The 12,500-nt window shown below is 41.7% G+C and overlaps 1 protein-coding gene across 1 annotated transcript in view; it reads right to left on the bottom strand.

Moving 5' to 3' along the window:
- LOC143298575 (uncharacterized) overlaps positions 1-12,500 on the bottom strand; it is a 68,293-nt gene that overhangs the window by 55,748 nt on the left and 45 nt on the right. The window contains exon 1 of the mRNA XM_076611455.1: positions 12,230-12,500. This exon is cut by the window's right edge and continues 45 nt beyond it. Coding sequence (XP_076467570.1) covers positions 12,230-12,485 — 256 coding nt within the window. The 5' untranslated portion in view covers positions 12,486-12,500. The remainder of the gene's footprint in view (positions 1-12,229) is intronic.

Raw genomic sequence — 12,500 nt, 5'->3', positions numbered from 1 at the left:
AATGTGATATCTGGGGATCGATGGAACATGAATGAACCGATGATCAGCCTGACCTAAAGCATCCATAATTATTACCCCAGAGTACCCCGATGATTTACAAATGCACACGCATGCGCGCGGGCGTGACTTTCCGTCTGTATACGATACGATCCACATGTAATTTGATAACCAGTGGCAGGCACAGATATATTCCTGCTGCACCGATGTCTGTGTTTACAGTGTCTTTCACCACAATACGTTTTTGGTGGGTTTTTTTTGTTGTTGTCGTTGTTGCTGTTGCAATACAATGTTCTTTGAATCATTTGTTCTTTGTTTTCTAGCTCACAAGCAGCTCTTTTTGTTCTTGCTGGACAAAGACGTGTGCACACCCATACGATGAATGCGTGTTTTTTTGGGGGGTGGGGGGGTTTGTGTTTTTTTTCCTGTCGAGGGGAGTAAGTAGGAATAGTGCTTGTTTGTGGTCTCGGTGGCGGTTTTTAGAACTTTAAAAAAATTGTGATTTAATGTCTTGAAAGTAAAAATTTTGTGTTTTGTTTTTATTTTCCTTTCATGATTTATGTTGATTGATGCTCGCATGTGTCAGGATTTGTTTTAAAAGGATGTGAGCGAGAGACTGTGACGAATTGAAAAAGCAAAAAAACAAACGGTAGTGTGAATTGCAGGTTTGGACATACGAAGAACTATTAGCTGTTCTGCCGTGTTTCTTCTCCCCGCTGAAAATGTGAACGTAAAACCATCTATCATTAACAAAAGAACGGAGAAACCTTGAAGGGACATTGTATTTGTTGAAAAGGTCACAGAAACATACTGGTTTTGCTTGTTTTTTTTGCCCAAGACAACACTTTTACAACGAAAGATTAGCTCACTTGTAACAGACTAGCACATGGCGCTTCGCTCAAATGCATTTTATTTGTATTTGTATTCCTTTTCATCACAACAGATTTCTCTGTGTGAAATTGGGACTGCTGTCCCCAGGGAGAGTGCGTCGCTACACTACAGCGCCACCCATGTTTTTGTATTTTTTCCTGCGTCCATTAATTTTTTGTTTGTTTGTTTTTCCTACCAAAGTGGATTTTTCTACAGAAATTTGCCAGAAACAGCCCTTTAGTTGCCGTGGGTTCTTTTACGTGCGCCAAGTGCATAATGCACACAGGGCCTCGGTTTATCGTCTCATCTGAATGACTAGCGTCCAGACCACCACTCAAGGTCTAGTGGAGGGGGAGAAAATATCGGCGGCTGATCCGTGTTTCGAACCAGCGCGCTCAGATTCTCTCGCTTCCTAGACAGACGCGTTACCTCTAGGCCATCACTCCACAATGCCGGATGGTAAAAAGAAAAGAAAAAAAGGGAAAAAAATGCGCGAAGAAAACCAAAGGATCGAGACAGGGTACAGGACAGTTGACAAAGGAGTGAAGGAAAACAGCGAGGCCTGCGAGATGCGTGTGTGTGTGTGTCTGTGGGGGGTGGGGGGGGGGGGGTGGGGGGGATGGGTGGAGAATAGGGGGGAGGACTATCTGAGACAAGACAAAGTATAATAAGGCTGCAGTGGATATCTCTGTCGGGGAACATTATTATTATAAGAATGTGCCACAAGGCGCGAAGAGTAAATAACAGACTGATCACCACAACAACCGTTTATTCCCGGTGTTTTTTTTGTTTTTGTTTTTTTTGTTTTGTGTGTGTGTGTGTGTGTGTGTGTGTGTGTGTGTGTGTGTGTGTGTGTGTGTGTGTGTCAGATTTTGCTGCTTCATGTGTGTGTGTGTGTGTGTGTGTGTGTGTGTGTGTGTGTGTGTGTGTAATACCCCTCCCACCCCCTACCCCCAAAAAGTAACTTTTTTCTTTCAATCAGATTTGGGACAGATGTGTAGAAATGATCGAGATTCGTGTCAGAAAAAATTGTAAAAAACAAAAAAACAAAAAAACAAAACAAACCAAAAACACACACAAAAAAAACAGAAAACAAAAACAACCAAACCAAACAAAAACAAGCAAACAAAAAAACAAACAAACCAAAAACAAAACAACAACAACAACAACAAAAACAAAAACAGAAACAAACACAGACAAACACCTGATAGGCTTGTGTCTTGACGATAAGAAATTGTGGAAACATATCCTCAGTTCTGCAACACATCAGGATGAATTCCTTTCCTATATTTCACAGGCTCTTAGCGAAAATCAGAAATGACCATGAAAGTTCTGAATCGACCAGCCGCCGTGGCGAAGTGGTTAGCATCGCAGACTGACGACTGGGAGGAAGCGGGTTTGAGCCCCATAGGAGATTTTTTTTTCCTGGCCCGTGGCCGGCTCCTACCCAGAGCCGATTCTCCTATTGGTTTAAACAGGACTAGGACCACATAGTCGAAGGTCATCCAGTTCACGAATGCGTGTTTTGGACTATTTACTCGACTCCTGCCCAACACTGCAGATGTCTGTATCTCTCAAGTCTGGGTGACGCCGGAATATATATATACATACATACATATATATATATATATATATATATATATATATATATATATATATATATATATATATATATATATATGGTGGTGGTTCGTCCGTCGGGATCGACGAGGACCATCTAGTCATCCTGGGGGTGGGTGGGTTGGGCTCTGTGGGTGCGCAGATGACTGGTCAGGCCAATCCGCGCCCGGAATATATATAGTGGAGTGATGGCCTAGGGTAACGCGTCCGCCTAGGAAGCGAGAGAATCTGAGCACGCTGGTTCGAATCACGGGTCAGCCGCCGATATTTTCTCCCACTCCACTAGACCTTGAGTGGTGGTCTGGACGCTAGTCAATCGGATGAGACGATAAACCGAGGTCCCGTGTGCAGCATGCACTTAGCGCACGTAAAAGAACCCACGGCAACAAAAGGGTTGTTCCTGGCAAAATTCTGAAGGAAAATCCACTTCGATAGGAAAAACAAATAAAACTGCATGCATGATAAAAAAAATACAAAAAAATGGGTGGGGTTGTAGTGTAGCGACGCGCTCTCCCTGGGGAGACCAGCCCTACTTTCACACAGATAAGTCTGTTGTAATAAAAAGAAATACAAATACAAATATAAATACAAAAAAATATTAATTATGAGAGTATAGTTTTGGCTAGAAGTCCCAAACCAAAGTGGACCACCACTGCAGTTCCGTCATCACACCCATCACCATTCAGCGTCATCATCGAAATACGGACTACAAAACGTTCCAAATTCTGAGGGGGAAAAGAAGAAGAAGAAGAAGAAGAAGAAGAAGAAGAAGAAGAAATGTTCCGAATCGAGCAGCTGATCAGCTAAAATTAGCCACGCCGAATTCAAGTCACGTTGACTCAGGGGTGTGTATCACGCATGTAGGCAACTGCACCACCGTTTCACAAAGTGGAACATATAGCTGGTTGGATATCGTAGTATCGTGCGGCGGCTGTTGCCTGAGACCATTTGAGTGTGTCTGAGTGTGTATGTGTGCGTGCCTGAAATCCCACTGAATGACACAGGAAACGAATGATGGGCGCTCAATGGCAGCCGTCTACCCAACAGCTTCGACCCCACCTGTTGTGCAAATGACCACATTGTTTGTACAGCGCTTAAATCTTGGTATCCGACCGAGGATAGGCGTTATATATAAGTATCCACATCATCATTCATCATCACTCATAATACGGAGGATGGTCGTGTAATTTTACCCCCGGTTTCTCCTCCTTCTTCGTTCGTGGACTGCGATTCCTACGTCCACACGTATACACGAGTGGGCTTTTACGTGTATGACCGTTTTCATCCCCGCCATGTAAGCAGTCATACTCCGTTTTCGGGAGTGGGAAGGTGGGCGGGAGGCGGGGTGGGAGGGCGGGGAGGTCCTTGGTTTGAACTGTATCTTGTTTTGGAACGTCACAATGCAAACACATTGATTTTGACGGGACAACAAGAAAGTATCATTATTGATAAGTCCTATCGTAATGTACTAAATACCATGGCAGATGTCTCTGCAGCCCTCAATGGGTGATGGACACGATGATGACGATGAGGACGACGACAATGAAGAAGATGACGCTGATAATAGACAGATACATAAATACATGAATAAAAAAAAAAATATATATATATAGATAAAGAATCATGTCTAAAGTATCACTGCGCTTTGTGCCACTGAAAAGCGTGTCTGGTTACGGGAAACTAGCAGCGTGTGTGTGTGTGTGTGTGTGTGTGTGTGTGTGTGTGTGTGTGTGTGTGTGTGTGTGTGTGTGCAAAGACGCCCTATTATAGTAGCGTTTTGTCCTGAGAATAGGTGATTATACTACTTCTACTGCTACTATTACTGCTACTGCTTCTGCAACTGCTGCTGCTGCTACTTCTACTACTGCTACTAAAGGTATTTGTATACTGTTTATTAATCTTGTCCAAAAACAACCAAAGCGCCCTTACACCACATTCGCATGCATGACTCTGAGCCAGAGGGAATTAAGACAAAACTCAAACAAATACATGTGAATAGAATAGAAAGCTAGGAAGAAAATGAAGTCACTTCCACTTCTTGTTCACGTTTTAGCGTGCTGTGCAATAGGGGGCGTGGATTTGTTTGCAAAGAGACAAAGAAACACGATGGCTCAACGCTCGGCTATATCAGAGATCGACAATAGCTTACAGTTGGGCCAAACAGCAAAGTGAAAGCTGTATCATCAGTGGTTTCTTCACTACGATGGGAATTCATTTACAGCTTAGTCTTTTGTGAAAAAACTATAAACTCTCAAACCAGGAAGCAAAATTGCACTGGCTAAACGGTTCCTCTTCTGGGGGCTACGTTGGCCTTTGGGGACCATCCAAACACCAAAAAGCCCTGAAGTCCTCTTGGCGAAAGAGTGGGGATTTAACTTGGGCAAGACACTCTTTACTATAATATGCAAATTCTAGCCCAGATCGTCGGCACAGTTGCTTCTTCTGCTGTTCTGATATGATGGTCATAGTCGGACACGACTGATTATCATCATACATCCAAAGAAACACAACTCTAGAGCTGAATATCGACAGATAGATCGCCAGACACATAGATGCACGTACTAACAGACGCGGAGACAACATACACAGAAATACAGACGGATATATATATATATATATTATATATATGAAAATTTTATATATATATATATATATGTGTGTGTGTGTGTGTGTGTGTGTGTGTGTGTGTGCACAAACAAATGAAAAAACAAACAAACAGACACATACATATGTACATACATACAGACAGACAGCCAGACACAAGCCAGATAGACAGATAAGTAGACTGGTAGCTAGATAGATAGACAGACAGAGGGAAGGGGAGGGAGAGAGAGAGAGAGAGAGAGAGAGAGAGAGAGAGAGAGAGAGAGAGAGAGATGGTGAAAAAGATTCCTTTTTTCCATCGTTTTGTGAGCTTCTGAATCATAGAATAGATAGATAGATAGATAGACAGATATATTGACTGATTCGTTGATCGAGGTACGTTATAAGTGGATTAAAAAAAAAAAAAAAACAACAAAAAAACAATTGCTGCCAAGTCATCCACGCAAGGTCAGTAGCATAACCCCCACGCCACTAATTCTCACACACACGCACACACACACACATGCACACACACACGCAAACACACACACACACACACACACACACACACACACACACACACACACACACACACACACACGTACATATACACACCCAGAGAGATCATGGGACGCCTTTCGCATACAAACAACACAAAGCCACAGTTTTTTTTCTCTCCATCTTTTACCACAGTGAAACTCATTAAGAGGGAACCCCTTCATAATCTCCACAAACCCGCACATACATACAAAAGACGGATATATATTACGATTATAGTTACAGTTATAATCAAATATCATAATTATGAATGTAGTTATGATTATAATAGTTGTAGTAATTAGATTGACAATGTGCTTTCATATAGCGCTTGCTCTGCGGCTCTGAGCTCAGTTCAGTTCACTTACTCAAGGAGGCGTCACAGCGTTTGGACAAGTCCATATACGCTACATCAGAACTGCTAAGCAGATGCCTCAGTGACCAGCAGAGTACGTAACCCAACGCGCTTAGCCAGGCCTTGTGGAAGGAAAGCAAAAAGGGAGAGGAATGCATAAGGATTAGGCTCTAAGCGCATTTCAACAATGCATATTATGGTGTGAATAAGTCACAGGATATCTCAGTATTTAAAAGGTATGAATTATCCAATAATCATTACGCTCCCCACTTTCCTCAGCTCCCCCCCCCCCATCCCCCCTTGCAACCCCCCATAGGCCCCATCCAATCCCCCGTCCTTCACTAACAACTCAGAAAAAAACCCAAAAAAAACCAACCAACAACAACAACAACAAAAAACAAAAAAAACAAAAACAAAAAACAACAACAACAGCAGCAACAACAACAACAACAACAACAACAACAACAACAACAACACACAACACACACACACACACACACACACACAACTGAGTATAATCCAAGCCCCGTCGCCTGCGGTACGTCAAACATCAACCACTTATCAACGCATATGATCCACGCTAGTTTCCTTATCGTCATCAGCAAAGAGATAACAGTTGTCGTAATCGCAGCCGGGTCACGTGAGTGAAGCACGTGGCATGTTAAAGACTGGCAAGATCACGTGCGCGACCACTCCCGGCACCCGCATGACCTAGCTTTTGAAAGCACACTTGCGTTTTAAATTTTTACTCATTACACATTCAGTTTCCTTCACGATCCTTCTTTTTTTTTTGAGGTTGTGGGGGCTGGGGGGCGGGGGGCGGGGGGGCGGGGGGGGGGGGGTGAGGTTTTTTTTATTGTTGTTTTTTTCTCAGAAGAGTTAGTGAAGCGGCACTACATGAAGTGATTTAATTAAACTAATTAACTAACAGAGAGGGAGAGAGAGAGAGAGAGAGAGAGAGAGAGAGAGAGAGAGAGAGAGAGAGAGAGAGAGGTGGATGCTCAAATCAATCGCGGCATTTCTAATTTCTAATCTTTCTTAATTCTATAAACTGGTAATATTTTCACGAAAATGTAAGATCTTTATTATTATTATTATTATTATTTTAAAGTAGGATCACTGCTACACATTATCTTCTTCTTCGACTTTGTTCGTGAGCTGCAAATCCCACGTTCACTCGTTTGTATACGAATGGGCTTTTACGTGTATGACCGTTTTTACCCCGCCATGTAGGCAGCCATACTCCGTTTTCGGGGGTACACATTATCAATTTCACAGCGTTGAATCTTCTGAAGAGAGAGAGAGAGAGAGAGAGAGAGAGAGAGAGAGTCCAAGAAGTACGACTTATCACTCATATCAAAATGTCGACAATCAAACAATCGAAACAGTACTATCGAAATGTTTCATTTTATCGTTCGAACCGGCTTCGCTTATTTCTATCTCCAAGCTGTTCATGTTTTGTAAGCGTAGCAGAATCAAACATTTTTTTTAAGGCGCAAAATAATTATTTCTGAATATCGAAGCGAGCGTATTCAGTATTTTCAGATTCACAGATTTGATGCGCTTTGCGCCTTTAGCATATTATTTTCCCTTCACCGAATCGAAACAGATTTGCGTTTCTTTAAACAATTGGGAAGAGATTTGTTTCTTCAAAATTTCGGAGCGATACGATTCGACATTCTGTTTTTTTTTGTTTTTTTGTTTTTTTTTTGTTTTTTTGTTTAGTTTTTTTTGTTTTTGGTCAATTGCCGAAAGGTTCATATGTATCTTTTCTTGAGACGTTAGCCGAGATAAGAGAAAAGAGCATACTTCCGACTTATACTATCAAGGAAATAATTGATAATATTCATTCAGTTTCGTTGTTGCTGTTGCTTCTCTACCTGAGCATGAACAAGTGTGCGTGTATATGAAATAATATACTAATGCGCTTGCGTGCGCGGTCAATATCAAATTCGATGTACATGCACGTTCGGGCAAACGCACGCACGCGCGCGCGCACGCACTAACACACACACACACACACACACACACACACACACAGATAGATAGATAGATAGATAGATAGAGAGAGAGAGAGAGAGAGAGAGAGAGAGAGAGAGAGAGAGAGAGAGAGAGAGAGAGAGATTCGAGGTACCGCGAACAACACAAGACCGACTAAAAAAAAAAAAAAAAAAAAAAAAAAAAAAAACCAAAAACAACACACCTCACGGCGTGATGAATCAACACCAATTACTGCATGACCCCTTCATGCAAGTTAAAAGGCAATAAAAAAAAAACCCACCCAAAACCCAAAAACCTCCCTCTCTCCAAGAAACAAAGAATCAGACAAAGGCGTCAAAACTAATCACCGATCACCGGCCACGAAAAACGATCGATTACCAATTATCTTTTTTTTTCTTTCTTTTTTTTCAGAATTCAAATTGTAAGGTTCTGCTTGCCACGTGAAAGTGCACAGATCAAGCTTTTAAAAACTAATAACAAATGAAAGAAAGATAAATACAATTTAAATAAATGAACGATTAAGTAAATGAATAAATGAATAAACAAACAAAGAAATAGATTTTTAAAAAATGAATAAGAAAAAAAAAACACCTAACAAACAAGCAATATATATTATGAAAAGAGGGAAAAAAAAATCAAATCACATCAAAATTGTGAGCAAACGAAACCGGCAATCGTTAGATCCACTTTTAACTCACTCAGTACGGTCAGTCCCCTCTTCTCCTCTTCACAGACCCCTGGGATGTCCAGTGGGTGTCTGAATGACCCAACCTTTAGCTTCTGTCGTCAGAATTGTGGTATTCTTTGTCAACATTCACGTCTGCAGTATAAGAGCCTTCCGCTTGCACTATTTTGATGATGGTAATTGGGGTGAAACGCTGTTAACGTCGTCTCTTTCGCCGTTCGTATGGAAAGAGTTAAACAAGCCACATATCTCCGTTTCTGTTCGGTATCGGTCCCGGTCAGAAGAGAAAACAAAGAAAGAAAGGTAGAAAAAAAAGAAGAAAAGAACAAACAAGAGATAGAATGAACGAAAGAAAGAAATAATTTGAAAAGAAGAAGAAGAAGCGGAAGGGGGCAAAGAATTAATCCGAGAGAAAAACTAAGATAAAGTGAAAGTGAAAAATGAAACAAGAGAGGAAGGAGGCGAAGAATTAATTTCAGAGAGAGAGAAAATAAAAACAAGGGATACGTTAAACAAAGAAACTGATAAATACAGTAGATAGATAGATAGATAGATAGATAGATAGATAGATAGATAGATAGACAGAGAGATAAATGAATAAATAAATGAATGAATAAACAGATGAATAAATAAATAAATATATGAATAAATAGATGAAGAAACAGGTGACTAAATACATGAGGTAAATGTACAAAGACACACACACACACACACACACACACACACACACACACACACACACACACACACACACACACACACACACACAGAAGGAAAGAAGAAACACATTTAGCATAACTTGAAAGAGCGAAAGATGAAGGGACAAACAATCAGAAGACAAACGAAAGAAACACACCGACGAAACATGTAGAGAAAACAAATGGAAAAAAAAAAAAAGAGAAGAAAACAACAACAACAACACCAAACAACAATAACAACAACAGCTACAACAACAACAACAACAAAACGACTGACCGAACGAATAAACGAAAGAAAGAAAGTAAGAAAGAATCGACAGTTCAAAAGAAAGCAGGAAGAAAAAAAAGAAACACTGAACGAATTAATAATAATAATAATAATAACGGTATTTGTATAGTGCTGAATCTTGTGCACGGACGAATCTAAGCGCTTTCACACCAGTCATTCACACGCATGCAGAACTCTAAAACTGAAAGAAACCGAAGACAAGGAAGAGTTAGGGAAGGAAGGCTATCTTGTGAAGAGGTGGGTTTTAAGGCCAGACGAAAGAGTTGAGTGCGGAGACCTGACGAAGCGAAAGAGGAAGTTCATTCCAAACACAAGGTCCAGAGACAGAGAAAGAACGGCGTCCAACAGTGGAATGTTTGAATCTGGGTATGTGTAAACAGGGTGGATCCGAAGCCGATCGTAGAGAGCGAGATGGAGTGGAGAGGTGAAGGCAGCCACAAAGATAGGAAGGGGCAGATTTGTGAATACATTTATAACATGGAGTGCTGATCTTATACTTTAAGGAAAAGAGGGAAGAAAGAAGTATCGGGGTAAGAAAAAAAAAACCGAAACAAAGAAACAAACTCACGTACGAAAGAGAGAAAGAGAAGGAAAGGAGAGGGGGGGAAGAAATAGAATAAAAGAAAAAAACAACAACAAGAAACATGAGAGAAATAAAGGGAAAAGAACCAAGCAAGAAAGATGACAGCAAAACAGACAAATATCAATAAAGAAAGAGAAGAGAAAGAAACAGAGAAGCAGCCACAGGGAGAGAAAGACAGAGAGAGAGAGACACACACACACACACACAAACAGAAAGACAGAGAGAGACAGAGACAGAGAGAGAAAGAGACAGAGAGAGGGACTAAAAGATAGAAAAGAGAACAAAACACACAAACGAAACAAACGAACAAAGGAAATCACACACAAAAAAAGAAATAACGAAATAAAGGAAGAAAAAGAAAGACCCGAAAAAACAGAACACAGGAAACACCGAAAAAACAAACAAACAAAAAACACCAAAATGAAAGGAAAAAAGAAAGAAAGAAAAAGGAAGAAACTAAGAAGAGATAATAAATCATATAATATTATCAAACAACACGCAAGGGAGAAAAAAAAAGTCGGCAGCAGATCTACATGAAAAGAACATGGAAATACAGGCAATAGAAATGACAGATGGGGACCCAGCAACAAGAAGAAGAAGAAGAAAAAGAAGAAAAAGAAAAATTCCCGCGATAGACAAAAGTACATGACAAAAAAACGAAAGTGGAAAATAACAAAAAAAGAAACACAGTGTTCAGACAAATGCAGCCGATAACGAGAGCTCACACTGCGACGAAAGGAATATTCAAAATAACAGATAAATAGATGTGCATCAATGCCGAGTCAAGTCTGTCTGTCTGTCCTGCACAGACAGACGAGTGTGTGAAAATTGATTAACGAGAAACAAACTTGCTGACAGTGGAAAAAAAAAGCTGAGACGAAAAAGAAAAAAAAAAGAAAAAAAAAAGAAAAAAGAAAAATCGTGGTAGGAAATTTATCAGCCAAAAGTTAACAATGAATGGCGATTTTTTCTTCTTCTTTTTTTCTGTCTCTCTCTTTCTCTGCTTCTTCTTCTTTTTCTTTCGTTTTAAATGAAACGGCAAAAAAATTAACAGAATTACTGGGGGGAAAAAGAAATAAAAGAAAACCTATTCTGTATCATCAATTAAACGGAAATAACACAGACACACACACAACAAAAAAAAAAACCCACACAATCTGTCTCTGAAAACAATGCGGCGCAGACTGACAAAGTTAGTACATACGAAACAGCAACACCTTTCGCGCTCAATTTCTCGCACCCCGAGATTTTTGATGAATTGCTTTCGCAGGGCTGGGTTCCACACGGGAGCAGTAGAAATGTTGTTTGCAGTGTATGTGCACGACCCCCTAATACGATTTGCACCGATCATCTGCACACACAAGGCGCCAGCAACTAGGTTAGCGCACACTAAAACAATTTGCCCCGTTCAAATCTTATTTTGTTCGGATTTGCTTTCGCAATATGAAATTTGGACGTAAAGGAGCAACTTTTTTTCCCCCCCTTCTCTTTCTCTCTGTCTCTCTCTCTGTTTCTCCCCCCTCCCCTCCCACCCTCTCTTTCCTGTCTGTGAACGTAATGAGACGGAGAAGCAGTTTAACAAGATAACTTCCAATCATGGCACCTCTGCAGCGTGGTGGGGTGGATGGGTGGGGTGGGTTGGGGAGCTGGCTAACAAGATAAGCAGCAATTATGACACATCAACGTGCGGGCGGGTGGGCGTTTAATCCGGCCCAAGCCGTCCACAGGGGGCACTTTTGAACTGGTCAGCCAGACATCACGGGGTGGAGGGGCAGCCACCCGATACCCTCACCCCACCTCACCCCACCCCTTGCCACACCAACAATCAGGTTAGGCTGATTTGTCGGGAGACGGCAACTTGGTTAGGTAGGGAGAGGGGCAGGTAGTTTACACGTCAACAGGGGGAAAAAAGCAACAAAAAAAAGCTGTAGTACACAGAAAGAAAAAGTGAACAACAGGGTAGGTCTCTCACTCACACACGCACGCGCACGCACACACAGACACAGCTTACCGGGTGGGAAGACGGGTGCATGTTGCGGGTGGTCTCTTCGGGGTACCACGCCGCAGCTGGTGCCGGTGGGCAGCCCCGGGTTGGACACGGTGGGGAAGGAGCGTACCCCGTTGTAGCGGTAGCTCTGCCCCATCTGGGCGAAGGGGCTGGAGTCCCCGTAAGAGCAGGGGATGTTGCAGTTGGGGAGCGAGGCCTCCATCCCGGGTAGGCCGCACTGGCCGTCAAAGGAGGGCTGGTTGAGGTAGGTGTAGTCCATGGCTCAGGTGAGTGG

The sequence above is a fragment of the Babylonia areolata genome, chromosome 24, assembly GCF_041734735.1.
Source record: "Babylonia areolata isolate BAREFJ2019XMU chromosome 24, ASM4173473v1, whole genome shotgun sequence".
NCBI classification, from domain to species: domain Eukaryota; kingdom Metazoa; phylum Mollusca; class Gastropoda; order Neogastropoda; family Buccinidae; genus Babylonia; species Babylonia areolata.
The sequence above is the reverse complement of the archived record's forward strand: the minus strand, read 5'-3'. Positions and strand labels throughout refer to the sequence as shown.